The 16,207-nt window shown below is 46.0% G+C and overlaps 6 protein-coding genes across 6 annotated transcripts; 3 read left to right on the forward strand and 3 right to left on the reverse strand.

Annotated features, from left to right (window-relative positions):
* The first annotated feature begins 3,069 nt into the window (after positions 1-3,069).
* Positions 3,070-3,636, forward strand: LOC138716610 (histone H4). The gene has a single exon (XM_069849773.1). It carries the CDS (start codon positions 3,246-3,248, stop codon positions 3,555-3,557), a length of 312 nt encoding a protein of 103 aa, XP_069705874.1. The 5' UTR covers positions 3,070-3,245; the 3' UTR covers positions 3,558-3,636.
* Positions 3,637-3,935: 299 nt separating this feature from the next.
* Positions 3,936-4,651, forward strand: LOC138716611 (histone H2B 7). Its single transcript, XM_069849774.1, has one exon. The coding sequence runs from the start codon at positions 4,117-4,119 to the stop codon at positions 4,495-4,497; it is 381 nt and encodes a 126-aa protein (XP_069705875.1). The 5' UTR covers positions 3,936-4,116; the 3' UTR covers positions 4,498-4,651.
* Positions 4,633-5,199, reverse strand: LOC138716612 (histone H4). Its single transcript, XM_069849776.1, has one exon. The coding sequence runs from the start codon at positions 5,036-5,038 to the stop codon at positions 4,727-4,729; it is 312 nt and encodes a 103-aa protein (XP_069705877.1). The 5' UTR covers positions 5,039-5,199; the 3' UTR covers positions 4,633-4,726.
* Positions 5,200-10,915: 5,716 nt separating this feature from the next.
* On the reverse strand, positions 10,916-11,427 carry LOC138718991 (histone H2A.J). The gene has a single exon (XM_069853784.1). It carries the CDS (start codon positions 11,374-11,376, stop codon positions 10,987-10,989), a length of 390 nt encoding a protein of 129 aa, XP_069709885.1. The 5' UTR covers positions 11,377-11,427; the 3' UTR covers positions 10,916-10,986.
* A 266-nt stretch (positions 11,428-11,693) lies between these two features.
* On the forward strand, positions 11,694-12,412 carry LOC138719001 (histone H2B 1/2/3/4/6). Its single transcript, XM_069853811.1, has one exon. The coding sequence runs from the start codon at positions 11,722-11,724 to the stop codon at positions 12,100-12,102; it is 381 nt and encodes a 126-aa protein (XP_069709912.1). The 5' UTR covers positions 11,694-11,721; the 3' UTR covers positions 12,103-12,412.
* An 806-nt stretch (positions 12,413-13,218) lies between these two features.
* On the reverse strand, positions 13,219-14,148 carry LOC138718994 (histone H1.10). Its single transcript, XM_069853799.1, has one exon. The coding sequence runs from the start codon at positions 14,108-14,110 to the stop codon at positions 13,445-13,447; it is 666 nt and encodes a 221-aa protein (XP_069709900.1). The 5' UTR covers positions 14,111-14,148; the 3' UTR covers positions 13,219-13,444.
* Between the last annotated feature and the right edge of the window lie 2,059 nt (positions 14,149-16,207).

A 16,207-nucleotide genomic window follows, 5' to 3' on the forward strand; every position in this document is an offset into this window, starting at 1 on the left:
TGAAGCAAATGAAAGGGATGGCAGCATTTGGATCTGCCAGGCTACTTTGGTAATCTTGGTCTAGGCAAATGTAACACAGAAGTTTCACCAGACCAAATATATCATGCCATCTCTGCATCCAATACCTCAAAACTCCAACAGAGTCAGCAGCACCATTAGGCCAGTTGTTGCTGTTTCACTGGTGCACGCAGAGTTTGGGTTCACCTTGTGGTAGCACAACTGGGGTCTACAACAGTCAATTTAGTGTGACATGATCACACTGTGAGAACTGAATGGCAATGGTTATATGTGTGTATGCGTGTGTGTATGTATTTCTTACATATTTTCAAATACCTGTAACTTCTGGCATCTTTAGACCTAGCACAAACAGAAAGCTCTTAACTTACCCCTGTGGAATTTGGCTGGCTGGCCCTGGCATGAGTAGAACTAAGGCAACATTAGACGAATTTTAAAATATCTTGCATTCTACGAACACAAGTATACAGTGTATTTTAAAAACATATCCAGATGCTGATACTCGTATCCTCTGGAGTTTTGGGAGGTTGATGTGACTTTTGTTACCTTTTTTTTTTAAAAAAAAAAACAAACAAACAACACTTTAGAAGTAAAATTTAAGAGTTACAATTTATCAACTATTTGACTAAAATACAATTTAACATTCTCACCCATTCACTACACCATCCCAGTAAAGATGCGAAACTCTCTTGCTACACTGTATAGCACAGCCATGCTCACCCAGGTTTACCAAAGAGGTAAAGCAGAGCTTCCCTAGATACCCTCCATGAGGCTCCTACAGGTTTTTGCTTTTGCAAAAGAATCACAGAATCATTGAATAACCAGGTTGGAAGAGACCCACCGGATCATCGAGTCCAACCATTCAAAAGGGATCATATTGTACCCTTTCTCCTCCTTGAGATGTCTTACCATACTTGTTTCACTGATCCATCAATACTAGGGATGTCTTTACTTAACATTTAGGCTTTGGTGTTGCTAGTTACTTTTTCTTTGTAAATATAATGGTGTTATCTGACACACATGCTAAAGGATCTATCAATTGTAGAAGATTCGCTAGTTTAAAAGTAGGAATCAGGCAGAAAGCTAACTGGAGGTGTTTGTAATAAGGTGACTGAGCAGAAAAAACAAGAGGGCCTTACATCAAGGTAAAAAGAAGAATCATATGGGCTATGACACTTCCCTAAATGCTTTAGTCACAATTATAAAAGAGAAAGTTGCCTGAATTATAAAATATATTTTACCATTAGATTTACACAATTTCATAGAAGCAGGCTGAAAAGTTTTGAACAAGGTTGTGTCTGGTGAGGAGGCAAATGGGGAAAAAAAAAGAAAAAAGCTGAAAGGTAGCATTAGATGTTTAAAAATTAAACTCTGCTGCCTCATATTTCTGCATTTGAAAAAAGTAATATATATAAAGATTTATATGAGTATATATATCTTCTAAAAGGATAATATATTTTTACATGCATATGTACCTAGTCGACTTCCTAGCAGATGAGGGAGGGGTGATAAAGGGAAAGGACTAGGTAAATTACTTACCCTGAAAACGAACAAGCCATTATCATTAATAAATAAGAAAGATGCAGGGAAGTAGCGCCTTGCTACTGAAACACTTTTTTTTTTTTCTGTTTTCCAAAGAAGCTGCATCAAGTTATGCCAGTGAATATCTTCTGTAATAAGAGTTCTTAGAATATGAATATTAAATGGCAATTGAAACAGAAATCACAAAAAAACAAAATTCCTGAAGGTTTTCAGTAAATTCAAATTTTCATAGTTCTTGAATACTTATTTCTCTTTATTTCAGTATTTCTTTATTAAATGGAAAAATATTTATTATTTCTATAATAACCAGAAATTTGTGAAAAAAATATACTGTTCAAGAAATACCGAAACACCAAGTACCCCAAAATACTTACTTTTTCTTTTAAAATTGTGTTTAGCCTCTGTATAAATTAGTTTAAGGAATTAAAGTTAATCAAATTGAGTAAGTCTGCTTTAAGCCAGGGAAGCTAGTAATAATAAAATACTGATCTGTATTTCAGTGTGAACTTATAAAAATGCATGTAGCATTTATACTTTTGTTGGCACATGTTTAGGAAGGAGATAACTTGAGGTTTAGTGTGAAACTATTGCAACAGCCTTTCAATTTCCTCAAAGTGCTGAGCAAGAACAGGTCTCTGGGTTCCTGCAGCATTACCAGAATAAAACGTTGCAACTTGTGCTGTCTCCTTATGGTCTGATTAATTGAAGAATTCTTAGGCTCCTGGCTCTTCTAGCAATGCTGAAAATATGTTTGATAGGTAAAAGTATGACACAGGTACGTGTTTGCGTGTGTACCTGCATGTGCCATGAGAAAAAAGAAAACCAAACCTGACACCTGATCACGTTTCAATCTCTACGAAGAAAATACTATGTTATATACTAAAAGAAAAGAAAACAACACAAAACACAAAACTCTTATCACACACATTGGGTTTCCTTTCCCTCCTCCTTTAAGCAACAAGTAGGACTTAGTAAGGACAGAAGCCGCAAGTCGAAGGCGACGAGACTGACAGAGATTGTTTAAATAAAATGAGGTAGGAACTCTATGAAGGCAAATAGTAACAATTAAAAAATTAAAAGGCAACACATAAATAGTCCAAAGCTTAAGCGGAGCAGGGCTGGGCGGGCGGGCGGGGACGAGCAGCGGGGCGGGGCGGTGGCGCCGAGCGCGGCCCCGGATTGGTCGGATTTTGCCGCAGACCCGCGGGCAGCGGGGAGGGACGGGACCGGGACGCCCGCAGACCGAAACGCGGGGGCGGGCGTCGCCCCTGACACCAGCGTAGAAGCAGAGCCGCCTCGGGACAGTCACCCGCGCGAGGGCGGCGCAGGCTGGACGGGACGTGGAGGGAGATAAACACAAAGAAGCTCGGGCAGACAGCGGCCGGGGAAGCGCGCGGGGCGACCCGAGAGAGGGAAGCGCGGGGGGAGCCCAGCCCCGCTGGAGAGAGGCGGAGCCGCCGTACGCGTCCCGCGGGCCGGGGAAAGCGGCTCAGCCGCGCCTGTCGGGCAGCCCGAGCTGAGCGACGCGGGGGGCGCCCGGGGGTGGCGGGCGGGGAAAGGGCGGAGACTAAGGCCGAACCCCCGCCCCCCACCTCCTGCCGCAGTCCTCAAACAGGTCGGCTCCCAGGCAATATACAGCGGTCCCGCGGCTCCGGTGGCGTCGGTGCGAGCCTAAAGGTAGTGCTGCGATGTCTGGCAGAGGCAAAGGCGGGAAGGGGCTCGGCAAGGGGGGTGCCAAGCGCCACCGCAAGGTGCTGCGCGACAACATCCAGGGCATCACCAAGCCGGCCATCCGCCGCCTGGCTCGGCGCGGCGGCGTCAAGCGCATCTCGGGGCTCATCTACGAGGAGACGCGCGGCGTGCTCAAGGTCTTCCTGGAGAACGTGATCCGCGACGCTGTCACCTACACCGAGCACGCCAAGAGGAAGACGGTTACTGCCATGGACGTGGTGTACGCCCTCAAGCGCCAGGGTCGCACCCTCTACGGCTTTGGCGGCTAAACTCTAATCTGAAACATCACACTTTTACAATACAAAGGCTCTTTTAAGAGCCACCCACAAATTTCAAAATGAGAGCTGTTTACTACTGAACTTGAACTTACATTTATTTAGTACACATGAAACCTTAACTCATTTAAGTCATTACCCGTTTCAGCGTTTAAAACTGTTACGAAGAAGAACTTTCTAAACTTTGTTATGAAAAAAAGTCCCCAGTACCGTAAAATTCCCGCTGTACTGGAATCGGTCGTTTTCAGTAATTAGTTACTGTTTAAACACAATGCAGGGGGTTTTTTTATGTAGATAAAATCTTGTTCCTAGTGAAGGCAGTCTCGGTATCGCCGTAACTGCAAAACACTGAGATGATGTGCAGATGCAGCACCGAAGCTGTGACGGCTACAGGATGGAAGTGACTGTAATTACGCTAGTAGTTTTTTCTCCAATAGGAAAGAAGCATTTACAATCCCCTAATTTGCATAGAGCCGTTATAAATAGAGGGGGGGAGGCGCCATTTTTGATGTTGTTGAGGGATAGTGAAGAGCTCAGAAAATAACTTTTAAGGATGCCTGAGCCAGCGAAATCTGCTCCAGCACCGAAGAAGGGCTCCAAGAAAGCTGTCACCAAGACGCAGAAAAAGGGCGACAAGAAGCGCAAGAGAGCAAGGAAGGAGAGCTACTCCATTTACGTGTACAAGGTGCTGAAGCAGGTCCACCCCGACACGGGCATCTCCTCTAAAGCAATGAGCATCATGAACTCCTTCGTCAACGACATCTTCGAGCGCATCGCCGGCGAGGCGTCGCGCCTGGCGCACTACAACAAGCGCTCCACCATCACCTCGCGGGAGATCCAGACGGCCGTGCGGCTGCTGCTGCCCGGCGAGCTGGCCAAGCACGCGGTCTCCGAGGGCACCAAGGCTGTCACCAAATACACCAGCTCCAAGTAAAACAATTTTAAACTATAACCCAAACGGCTCTTTTAAGAGCCCCCCCCACTTTCCTGAAAAGAGCTGGATTACTAGCAACAGAAAAAAATGAGACAGAGCACTAGAAAGAGAGATTATAAACTTCCCGTTTGTATAGTTTTGTAGTAATAAACAGCTCTCATTTTGAAGTTTGTGGGTGGCTCTTAAAAGAGCCTTTGTATTGTAAAAGTGTGATGTTTCAGATTAGAGTTTAGCCGCCAAAGCCGTAGAGGGTGCGACCCTGGCGCTTGAGGGCGTACACCACGTCCATGGCAGTAACCGTCTTCCTCTTGGCGTGCTCGGTGTAGGTGACAGCGTCGCGGATCACGTTCTCCAGGAAGACCTTGAGCACGCCGCGCGTCTCCTCGTAGATGAGCCCCGAGATGCGCTTGACGCCGCCGCGCCGAGCCAGGCGGCGGATGGCCGGCTTGGTGATGCCCTGGATGTTGTCGCGCAGCACCTTGCGGTGGCGCTTGGCACCCCCCTTGCCGAGCCCCTTCCCGCCTTTGCCTCTGCCAGACATCGCAGCACTACCTTTAGGCTCGCACCGACGCCACCGGAGCCGCGGGACCGCTGTATATTGCCTGGGAGCCGACCTGTTTGAGGACTGCGGCAGGAGGTGGGGGGCGGGGGTTCGGCCTTAGTCTCCGCCCTTTCCCCGCCCGCCACCCCCGGGCGCCCCCCGCGTCGCTCAGCTCGGGCTGCCCGACAGGCGCGGCTGAGCCGCTTTCCCCGGCCCGCGGGACGCGTACGGCGGCTCCGCCTCACTCCAGCGGGGCTGGGCTCCCCCCGCGCTTCCCTCTCTCGGGTCGCCCCGCGCGCTTCCCCGGCCGCTGTCTGCCCGAGCTTCTTTGTGTTTATCTCCCTCCACGTCCCGTCCAGCCTGCGCCGCCCTCGCGCGGGTGACTGTCCCGAGGCGGCTCTGCTTCTACGCTGGTGTCAGGGGCGACGCCCGCCCCCGCGTTTCGGTCTGCGGGCGTCCCGGTCCCGTCCCTCCCCGCTGCCCGCGGGTCTGCGGCAAAATCCGACCAATCCGGGGCCGCGCTCGGCGCCACCGCCCCGCCCCGTTGCTCGTCCCCGCTTTTGCTGGTGGGGAGCCCGCGGAGGGAGATTTCTTGCGCATCGCTCTGTTGGCTTCCGTTTGGAGACTCCGGCTACCGCGCTCCCACAGCTGCCCCGTTCTCCTGAGAGTAGCCCTCGGGGCCGGGTACCGAGCGTTCAGCACGGAGCGACCTGCAGGTCTGTGTGAGAGGGAGCTGGGGGCGAGGCCCTTTAGCAGCAGGGAAAATAATAGGTCGATGAGGGGCTTCGATGGGAATCCTTTGGCTCTGAGGCTCCCACGAAGGCAACTCGAAGCGGCTGCGTTTGGGAGGGCAGGAGGAACCGCTCGCCCTTCTCTTCAGCCCCCCCCCACCCCGTCCTCGCAGCGCGATCCCGCGGGCAGCGCTGGTCGCAAGGCGCTGGGCTCGCTCCCAGCAGCTGCCGCCTTTGAAACAGAGAAGTGCAGCTAGATCCGGCAAGAGGAAGAACATAAAAGGCCTTACCAACCAGATGCCCGTATGACACCTGAAAAATTATCAATAACTATTTTTTTTTCTCAAATGAGCAGGCCAGAAATTTGACTGTGAATTTCACACTTTTGTTAGCAAATCTGGTGTAGATCATGCTTACAGTATGTTGGACTATATTTCTAAAGTGGATAAATAAATACTGAGAGTGTTATGAGGCTGTGTTTTTAAATTAAATGTGTTAAGATTTAAAATGTTATTTACACAATCAGAATAGAAGTTATATGGCTGTAGTATTCACCAACTTATATTATTAGTATTTTGTGCACTCCAAACATGTCTGTCTTAAAAAAAAATATTTATATACTTTTAAATTTGTAGAGTGGTTGATGTAATTTTATTTCTGATCAGAATTTATGGAACTTATGCAGGATCTCTAGAATATTTCTTGGCAGAATATATTCCCTAGACTAATGAGAAAGTGTGATTCAGTTATTCATGGATTAAATTACAGATGTCCAAAAAAAACCCCAACCCAAACAGCTAATTTCTATGATTTTCACTGTGAATTCCTTTTTCACTCAAACTGTTATTTGAAGCAAATTGAAGTGAAAGAACCAATACTCAATACATATAGCAAGCAGGCAAAAGTATCTTTAATTTAGATTATGTGCATTTTTTTTTTGTCTGAACAGTTCATATACAGTTTTAGTTAAATCTGTCTGTGAGGTTTGTAGCTATTAGATCTGCAGGGTTGACCATTTAGCTCCATGAAGTCTGCTTTGTTCTTTAGACCTGAACATCTGTGTCTAGGTATGTTTCCTGAAGCATTTTTAAAAAGCCTTCTGAGTATTAAAGGAATCTTAGAGGAATGACATGAAATCCTTTAAGGTGTCAAAATCATGATTGCTACATAGTTCTTGCTAATTACAGGTTAAGTGTCCTTGTATAACTTTTCCCTCCAGCAATATAACCACTGGAAGATCTGGAAAATTGTCTTAAAGAGACTACAGGCAGAAATAAATGATGTAGAAGGTAAGACAAGTAGCTTACACGTTTATTAACTCTAAACCCCTTTCCCCAAAGTGTGGAATACATTGGGTGTACTTTAATATCATGATTTCTGTATAGTTGTCTTGCCTGTATGTTACTACAAGTGGCCATAGACATGTTTCCCAATTGTTTCTGTTAGTGATGATGTCAGTTCTCTCAGAGACCAGAGGTTTTTTTTATTAGAAAACAACAGTTAAAGTGAGATGAAAATTTTGCTGCTAGGTATAAATCCATTTGAAATTGCATGTACTATGGATTTCATACAGTAAGTATTAATTGGCTAAAAGTTTAATCATCCAGTCCCCACATTATAGAAACTGCATGTTGTTCATGTGTTTGGACACACAGTGCAAGTTATATGAAAAAGGAATCCTTTACAAAGCCCTGCTCAATTAAAACCAAAAAAATCTATAACCTTTTAAGTGTGCTTTAATCAGGACAGTTGTCTTGCATCTTTGTTAAAATATAATACAGTGAAATATATTTTTATTACTTAATAAAATATACTGAAAATATAAAACTGCATTGTTTTTGTTACAGCGAGGGAACATCTCACCATGACTGCACAAGAAAGTACATAAGTAGTAAAAAAAAACCCAAACCCAAAAAACAAAGAACAAAAAACCCCATTCAAACCGAAAAACCTCTGGAAAAAAAAACCCCAAACATGAGTTTATTATATACAGTTGGAAAGTTGCTCTTAATTTTCTTAAAAGCTTGCTTGACAATTGAAATTAATGTGTCTCTGCTGCAGCTGTAATAGCAATATGCAAATTAAATCACAGAATCTTCTTACTAGTGTATTATTCCTAACAGCATAAACAAAGTAAAAGTGAAAAGGGATACAAGAGCCTTTAATTTTACTTTTAAACTATGTAATTCTACAACTTCTTATATGAAGGCTGTCACTGAGTTATCCCTAAACATAACTAACATCTAGAACATTTGGAGGAGCTTGTTTGGAAATTTTTTTGCATTGCAAGTTCTCAAGACTGTGAAGATGTATTGGAACAAAGTGATACAGCTAAGAAACCATATGGTACAGATTTCCTCCTTACTAATATTTGTTGTATATGTAAATAAGAGAAAGCTCATTTATTTAAACTCACTTTACTATATTCTTTCATCCTGTGAAATTTGCTTGAAAGCCATGAGTCTTTACTGGCAAATCTTCTGATATTACTTTTCATATAATCTATCGTACTCTACATTTGATTTATAGGACATCTACATTTAAATGTGAGGCCCCAGTGGTGATGGCAACACAGGGTTCACAGTTGGTATAACCACTAGTGGCTAAAAACAAAACCAAGGAATGCTAAGAAGTGGACCCAAGTATCACAGAGGAGGAAACTCCGGTTACTGAAGTGAGCAGAAAAATGAATGAAATTAGAGGGGTTTGGAATCATAGAATCACCAGGTTGGAAAAGACCCACCGGATCATCACGTCCAACCATTCCTATCAAACACTAAACCATGCACCTCAGCACCACATCCACTCATCCCTTAAACACCTCCAGGGAAGGTGATTCAACCATCTCCCTGGGCAGCCTCTGCCAGTGCCCAATGACCCTTTCTGTGAAAAAAAATTTTCCTAATGTCCAGCCTAAACCTCCGCTGGCAGAGCTTGGGGCCATTCCCTCTTGTCCTGTCCCCTGTCACTTGGGAGAAGAGGCCAGCACCCTCCTCTCCACAACCTCCTTTCAGGTAGTTGTAAAGGGCAATGAGGTCTCCCCTCAGCCTCCTCTTCTCCAGCCTAAACAGCCCCAGCTCTCTCAGCCGCTCCTCATAAGGCCTGTTCTCCAGCCCCTTCACCAGCTTCATTGCTCTTCTCTGGACTCGCTCCAGAGCCTCAACATCCTTCCTGTGCTGAGGGGCCCAGAACTGAACACAGGATTTGAGGAGCGGTCTCACCAGTGCCGCGTACAGAGGGAGAATAACCTCCCTGGACCTGCTGGCCACACCGTTTCTGATACAAGCCAAGATGCCATTGGCCTCATGGTCTTTCTGGGAATTTTCAGTGGTTTGATATAAAGATGTGTTTGTGGTTTAGAAATCCCATCACACTGAGCTGCATAAAAAGAAGTATGGCCAGAAGGTAGAGGGAGGCGATTCTCCCTTTCTGCTCTGCTCTCATGAGACCCCATGTGAAATAATGCACCCAGCTCTAGGGTCCCCAGCACAAGGAAGACATGAACCTGTTTGAGTGGGTCCAGAGGAGGGCCACAAAATATTTAGGAGAATGGAATATCTGTCTCATGAAGGAAGGCTGAGCCTGTTGGGGTTGTTCAGCCTTGGAAAGAAGGGTATGTAAGAAAGGAGAGACTTTTACAAACGCCTTTGGTGACAGAAAAAGAGGCAAAAGTTTTAAACTGAAAGAGAGGAATATTTTTTTTTAATTTATTTTTTTAACAAGTGGTGAGGCACTGGACCAGACTACCCATAGAATTTCCAGATGTTTCATCCCTGGAAGTGTTCAAAGTCAGGCTGGATGAGGCTTTGAGCAACTCTGTCTAGTGAAAGTTGTCTGTGCCCACATTAGGGAGGTCAGGCTAGAAGATTTTTGATGGTCTCTTCCAACCCAAACTATTCTATTATTACAATCTTCTGACATGTGAAAGATATGTGCACGTTAAAACACACATTTTTTTTATATCATCACAACTTTTCAAGAAAATAATCCTCAGTGCCAGGAGACATATAGCTGCAGCTAGTGAGGATCAAGAAAACAGCATAATGGAAGCATTACAGCTCTAAATGTATCCACTAGCAAACAAAACCCTTAGACACAGATATTGTCACCATGTCAGAATAGTCTGGTGCTCTTTTCCGTTATGTTTCTCTGCACAAAGGATCCCCAATATCCCACTTTGGCCATGGTACAGTCATAAATCAAAAGCCTCTCTGCTACAGGTCTGGGTTGGGCAGTATCTCACTATAGGTTCTGGTTTTATTCCTTCCGGCCCACGGCATTCCTCCTTCTCTCCAAGATATGGGGAGGGTATAGGTGCTGTACAGAGCATAGTTATGGTCTCAACACAATGTGCAGCAAACAATCAGGTACAGCTTTTAGGAAAATCCTAGCAAGAGGAATCAGCTAAACAGTCTCTATCATAACTTACAACACAGACTCTAAAGAACTTTAACATTGTGCTCTTATGTGATGCCTGTGCCAGCAATGTAGAAAATTAATTCTAATAATGTTACATGCTATTAACTGAAGTGTCAAGGAATAGCTATACACACTTAGAAAATGTAACAAGTTTGAAAATCCCACTAAAACAGGAACATAGTTTCTTCTGAATAGAAAAATGCTACAGTATTGTGGGTCTGAATAGTTAAGGATCTCTATCAAAATGAACCATTTCCCCCAAGACATTTCTGATTTTATTTCTAAATCAAGTCAAGTCAAAGTGAAGCTTTGCATCTTTAAAAAAGAAAAGCCTACAAAGAAAGCCTTTCCTCATTCTTAAAATTAGTTATGCAGGTCTGGAGCGGTCTACATAGATTTTTCCTATGTCTTTTCAGTCTTAGCTAGTCCCCCCAAACCCATTTCATAACACTAGTAGCCTGTAGAGCCATGAAAGTCGAGCAGATTTAAAGAAGCACTCAAAAAGAAGCAATAAATACACAACAGACACATTTTTCTTTCACTCAAAAGAATTAGAAGTTCAAAAGCAAATAAGCAGACAATACTCAGGTTCCTCTCCGGGAGAAACACTTTAAAAACAGTTTTAAACACTGCCAGTTTTTAGCTCCCTGACAAAAGCAGCACATTGAGAAACACTTGGCACCAAAGCACGTTTGTAAAAAAGCAACACAACTCTTTTCTGAGGATGTGGGTGGCTCTGAAAAGAGCCTTTGGGTTATTGTGATACGTTGCGAGCCTAAGCAGCTTTGCTCACGGAGCTTATTTGCTTTTAGCCTTATGACTCTCGGTCTTCTTGGGCAGCAGCACGGCCTGGATGTTGGGCAGCACCCCGCCCTGCGCGATCGTCACCTTGCCCAGCAGCTTGTTGAGCTCCTCGTCGTTGCGGATGGCGAGCTGCAGGTGCCGGGGGATGATGCGCGTCTTCTTGTTGTCGCGGGCCGCGTTGCCCGCCAGCTCCAGGATCTCGGCCGTCAGGTACTCCAGCACGGCCGCCATGTAGACGGGGGCTCCGGCCCCGACCCGCTCCGCGTAGTTTCCTTTCCGGAGGAGCCGATGGACGCGGCCCACGGGGAACTGCAGCCCGGCCCGCGACGAGCGCGACTTGGCCTTAGCTCGGACCTTCCCGCCCTGCTTCCCGCGGCCGGACATGTTATCGGCGATTAGAGGGAAGAAAAAAAAAAGCACCGACCTCCCCTCGCAACACAAAGCTGAGATAATCGTACTGACGCAATTCTTCTTCCCTTTTTATCCCTTCCCCGAGCGGGATCAGCTCTTGCCGATTGGTTCAAAGCGGACGTTGCTCAAGGAACCAATGAGAAGACGGATCGTGCTGTGACCAGTCAGAGACAAAGACACGTCCCCGTGCGGGTTAAAGACCAATCGTATCCTACAAATTAGAGTCCTCGTATTTGCATAACGGCCGTATAAATAGAGGTCGCTGCGGCCATTTTAGCTACTGATCTGGTTCTGTCAGAGGGTTAGCTTGCTGTTAAAATGCCTGAGCCGGCCAAGTCCGCTCCCGCGCCCAAGAAGGGCTCCAAGAAAGCCGTCACCAAGACGCAGAAGAAAGGCGACAAGAAGCGCAAGAGGAGCCGCAAGGAGAGCTACTCCATCTACGTGTACAAGGTGCTGAAGCAGGTGCACCCCGACACGGGCATCTCGTCCAAGGCCATGGGCATCATGAACTCCTTCGTCAACGACATCTTCGAGCGCATCGCCGGCGAGGCGTCGCGCCTGGCGCACTACAACAAGCGCTCCACCATCACCTCGCGGGAGATCCAGACGGCCGTGCGGCTGCTGCTGCCCGGCGAGCTGGCCAAGCACGCGGTCTCCGAGGGCACCAAGGCTGTCACCAAGTACACCAGCTCCAAGTAGAGCGCCTCGCATCCTCCGTTTGAACACAAAGGCTCTTTTAAGAGCCACCCACAGACTCCCCGAAAGAGCTTTAACACATTAACGTCTTGGTCTTAGTTGTGAAAGCATGCTTAAACCGTAGAGTTGAAATAAACCCGTTTAATCAATTACAAGAGCTTGAAATGATTGAAGTTCTCTGGGAAGTGCTTGATATTTTTTTTTATTCAAGCTAATTCCAATGTGTTAAATGTTCTTAAGTATTACCATTCAAGTGTTTGGTTTTTTCCAATAAGTCTAAGCAGTATTGTTAAAGTGAGATGTGACACAATATATACCACCACATGTACCACCAAAAATATTAAATTAAAATGGATTCCAGTACCTACATTAACACACCCAGCCCCCAAAATGACGCGGTTTTCCCTCACCGTTTTTGTTCCATAGCTTTGCTGGGATAAATTAGGCTTAATTTTTTTCCCTTCTTCATGGGAAGAGAGGAAGCAGCTTTGCCGGTCAGAAGATAAGGACTAGGAGAAGCGAGGACACCTCTGAGATGGGTTGGTCCCTCCGGGAGAACGAGCTGCCCGGCGACCGCAGAGCCAGCGCGGGCTTTTCGAAATTTTCCAGACGCCCAATCAGCGGCTGCGGATTTTCCCAGCAGCCAATCAGACCGCGCTCCCGGAGCCGCTGGGAAGCTCCGCGCCGCTCAATCTCCGCGCTCTGCGCAGAAGCTCCGGGATCAAAGAGGCGCAGGACAGCTGCTCGGCAGAGCTCCTGCCGCTGCAGCTGCGCCGCCACCAGGGTGCGGAAAGGGACCGCTGATAGCTCTACCCGCCCCCCGCCCCGGCAACCTCCTTCTCAAAAAGCAGGTCGGGGAAGTCACGCAGAAATCACGACCTGTCCCAGGACAGCGCTGCCAAGCGGCAATGTCAGTGCCAAGGAAGGGAAGGAGCCGTGCTGACAGTTCCCGACCGCGGTCACTAAGAGGTGTGGCCATCGCCCTCGGGCTGTTAGGAACCGCGCTGCTTAAAGCACAGAAAGAAGCCTCCGCGCCCCGGAGCCGGACCTGCCCGGAGCTGTCCCTTTAACACATTTACCCTCTTGCGGTGCTCGGAAAGAGTGGGCTTTTAGAAAGCGTTTTCGCAAGGAATGTAAACTTTATTTTTCCAAGTCTTAGCGTAACCACTGCCAGAAGTTTAGCGTCCCATCGACTCCTCAGACGAACGTCCCACACGGATAGTGGCGTGTGGTCAGCTCTGCTGCAGGCACGGAGCTCGGAGACGGAGTGTATCAGCCCTCTTTCGGACAATAGTGGGTGGCTCTTAAAAGAGCCGTTGGGTTTAAGTATTTCCACTTCAACACTTCACTTCTTAGGCGCCGCCTTCTTCGCCTTGGCTGCTTTGGGCTTGGCTGCCTTGGGTTTGGCTGCTTTGGGCTTCACTGCCTTCGCCTTGGCCGGGCTCTTGGCTGCTGCCGCCGCCTTTTTGGGCTTGGCAGCTTTAGTCACCTTCTTGGGGCTCTTCGCTGCTTTCTTGGTCGCGGCGGCCGCCGGCTTCTTGGCTTTCTTGGGGCTCTTCTTCACCGGCGCAGCCTTCTTGGGCTTCTTGGCGGCGCTGGCGGGCTTCTTGGCCGCCGGCTTCTTGGGCTTGGCCGCCGCCGTGCGCTTCTTGGGGGCTTTTTCCTTCACTTCGCCGGGCTTCTTGTTGAGGCGGAAAGAGCCGGAGGCGCCGGTGCCCTTGGTCTGCACCAGGGTGCCCTTGCTGACGAGGCTCTTGAGCCCCAGCTTGATGCGGCTGTTGTTCTTCTCCACATCATAGCCGCCGGCGGCCAGCGCCTTCTTGAGCGCGGCGAGGGAGAGCCCCTTGCGCTCCTTGGAGGCGGACACGGCCTTGGTGATCAGCTCGGTGACGCTGGGGCCCGCGGGCTTGCGGGCTTTGGAGCCGCCCGCCGCCTTCTTCGGCTTCTTGGCGGCGACCTTAGCGGCGGGGGCCGCGACTGCGGGAGCGGCTGCGGGAGCGGTCTCCGACATCACTGCAGAGACTTCTTCCTAATCAAAAGAAAGTAATTGGGCTACAGTAACCCCGATGCCTGAATTTATAGCGAAGCGGTGATCTGTGATTGGTGCTTTGCAGAGCCCGCCTAACTGTTAGCCAGGAAGAGCTTTTCGTGCTCCGAGTCTGTGTTTCTTCGGAGTTATAAATTCAAATTTTTTGTAAATTGTGTGTCACCAAATCGCCTCAGTTTCTTCGGGATGTGAAGAGAAGACGTTGGACTCTCACTCGGGGGAATTTCTTGCCGTTGGGACCCAAGATGAGAGAGAAAAGATGTGTTTAACCCCGCGTTGTGAAGCCGGAGAGAGCCCGGGAACGGCAAACTTTTGTTTTTCCGTTTAAATTAAAATAAACCCCGTATATAAAAAGTCTCCCCCGTAATGCAGGCATATTCTTTAGGGGGTTTTCTCCAAGTTAAGATAGAAATCGAGGGGGAACCTTCAATATTTTTGTCGTAAATCGATTTCAAAGAGAAGGAAGTAACACAATTTCATGACTGAGCATTGAATACGGGTAAAGATTCGACTCCCTTAACCATATCTTTAACTATTAAGGATACAGTATTTCCACAGAATTTCGTGTTTGGGGAAAACAAGAGACCTTCAGAGGAATACATATAATGTTGAAAAGTGTCTAGAACTTGCCAGGGCTCTATTTTTTTAATGGCGTTCTGTAAGGGAATAGCAAGATTTTGTTATTTTGAAAAATAGTTTCTGTTTATAAAATGAAGCTTTCAATGCCTAAATAATGCTATAAACTCCGGATTAAATGCTAGTTTAACACTTTCTCAGTTACAGTAGTGTATACTATTATTTGTTAAGACTTACAGAATTCAGAGGCAGACTTGCAGGGGACAAGTGTCAATCAGGTATCGATGCTAATATGTGTCACATACCACTTAGATATTAATGGACTCGACTGAGGCCTCGGCTTTTATAAATAATTTAAATAGTGTGGAAATCTGGCCTGTGTGGACAGAATGCTTCAGACTCAATATTAACTATAAATATTTGAGCTCAGATTGTTGTGGTTGCTTTCTTTTTATCACAGGTTTCATAAAACCTGCCATTGTCCTCCTTAAAGGAAAACACTTGCCAGTTTATGTTTTCATCCATATTCTCAGAGTATTGAAATAATTTGCAGACAATCCTCATGAATTATAGTCACGTTTAATTATTATGAGACCATTTAATTATTAAGTCTCAAAAATTGACAACAGAAATGAATTGTTTCTTGTATAAGACTGCTACAAATATTTTGGGATTTTTTTTTTATTAAATGAGAAGATAAAAGCCTCGATTGTTTCTAATTACAAATGAGCTATATTTTCCTTGATTTATAAACAGATTAAGCCTAAACATAATATTTTGCTCCACTGTACTTTGTTGAAACTTGTCCTGCAAAAGGTCACTGAGCTATTTCAGCAAAGGAACACCTCTTCTAGCATGGATGAATTTGATATTCTAGAAGCAAACTAGTGTGTTGTAAAAGGCCCTAGCATTTATTTTCATACATTTAGTGCTGAAGATACAATTAATTTATACTTAATAGTAAATATTTTTGTTGAAATGCAATATATTAAAATCACAAGGATAAATGAGATACATTAGAGGAACAGAAGTTAAAACAATGAACTATCACTTTTTCATATGTGTTCCTACTTCTGATTTTGTTTTGCTGTGCTTGCATGCAGGCCAGTTCATAAATATTTTCTAGGAGAGAAGGAAAGGAAGGGAAAAGCAGAGAAAGTTAAAAATTAGGCTTTTTGCTACCCCACATTAAAAAGCAGATTGTAATGCATAATGAAGTGGGCTGTAAAACCTGCCAGTCTTCTCATATGGTCATGACGTTGTTCCCACATAATCATCTAGACCAAATGCACAGTAGCTATAGAGTTTGAAAGCTTAGGCTGGTAAAATAAATGAACAATAGGAATATTTTTCTGAGAGGTAAAAATGCAGTTACTGGTAGCAAGATGAGGACATTACACTTATTTTCCAGGTTAAGTGGGTGGAGATGGGTATTAAGCAGAATCAGACCCTTAGTGAAACAAAAGGCAGAACCAGGAAGGGTTG

This window comes from Phaenicophaeus curvirostris, chromosome 1, assembly GCF_032191515.1.
Source record: "Phaenicophaeus curvirostris isolate KB17595 chromosome 1, BPBGC_Pcur_1.0, whole genome shotgun sequence".
Classification (NCBI taxonomy): domain Eukaryota; kingdom Metazoa; phylum Chordata; class Aves; order Cuculiformes; family Cuculidae; genus Phaenicophaeus; species Phaenicophaeus curvirostris.

Coding starts and splice junctions, on each gene's coding strand:
- LOC138716610 (XM_069849773.1), top strand. CDS start 3,246: ATGTCTGGCAGAGGCAAAGGCGGGAAGGGGCTCGGCAAGGGGGGTGCC.
- LOC138716611 (XM_069849774.1), top strand. CDS start 4,117: ATGCCTGAGCCAGCGAAATCTGCTCCAGCACCGAAGAAGGGCTCCAAG.
- LOC138716612 (XM_069849776.1), bottom strand. CDS start 5,038: ATGTCTGGCAGAGGCAAAGGCGGGAAGGGGCTCGGCAAGGGGGGTGCC.
- LOC138718991 (XM_069853784.1), bottom strand. CDS start 11,376: ATGTCCGGCCGCGGGAAGCAGGGCGGGAAGGTCCGAGCTAAGGCCAAG.
- LOC138719001 (XM_069853811.1), top strand. CDS start 11,722: ATGCCTGAGCCGGCCAAGTCCGCTCCCGCGCCCAAGAAGGGCTCCAAG.
- LOC138718994 (XM_069853799.1), bottom strand. CDS start 14,110: ATGTCGGAGACCGCTCCCGCAGCCGCTCCCGCAGTCGCGGCCCCCGCC.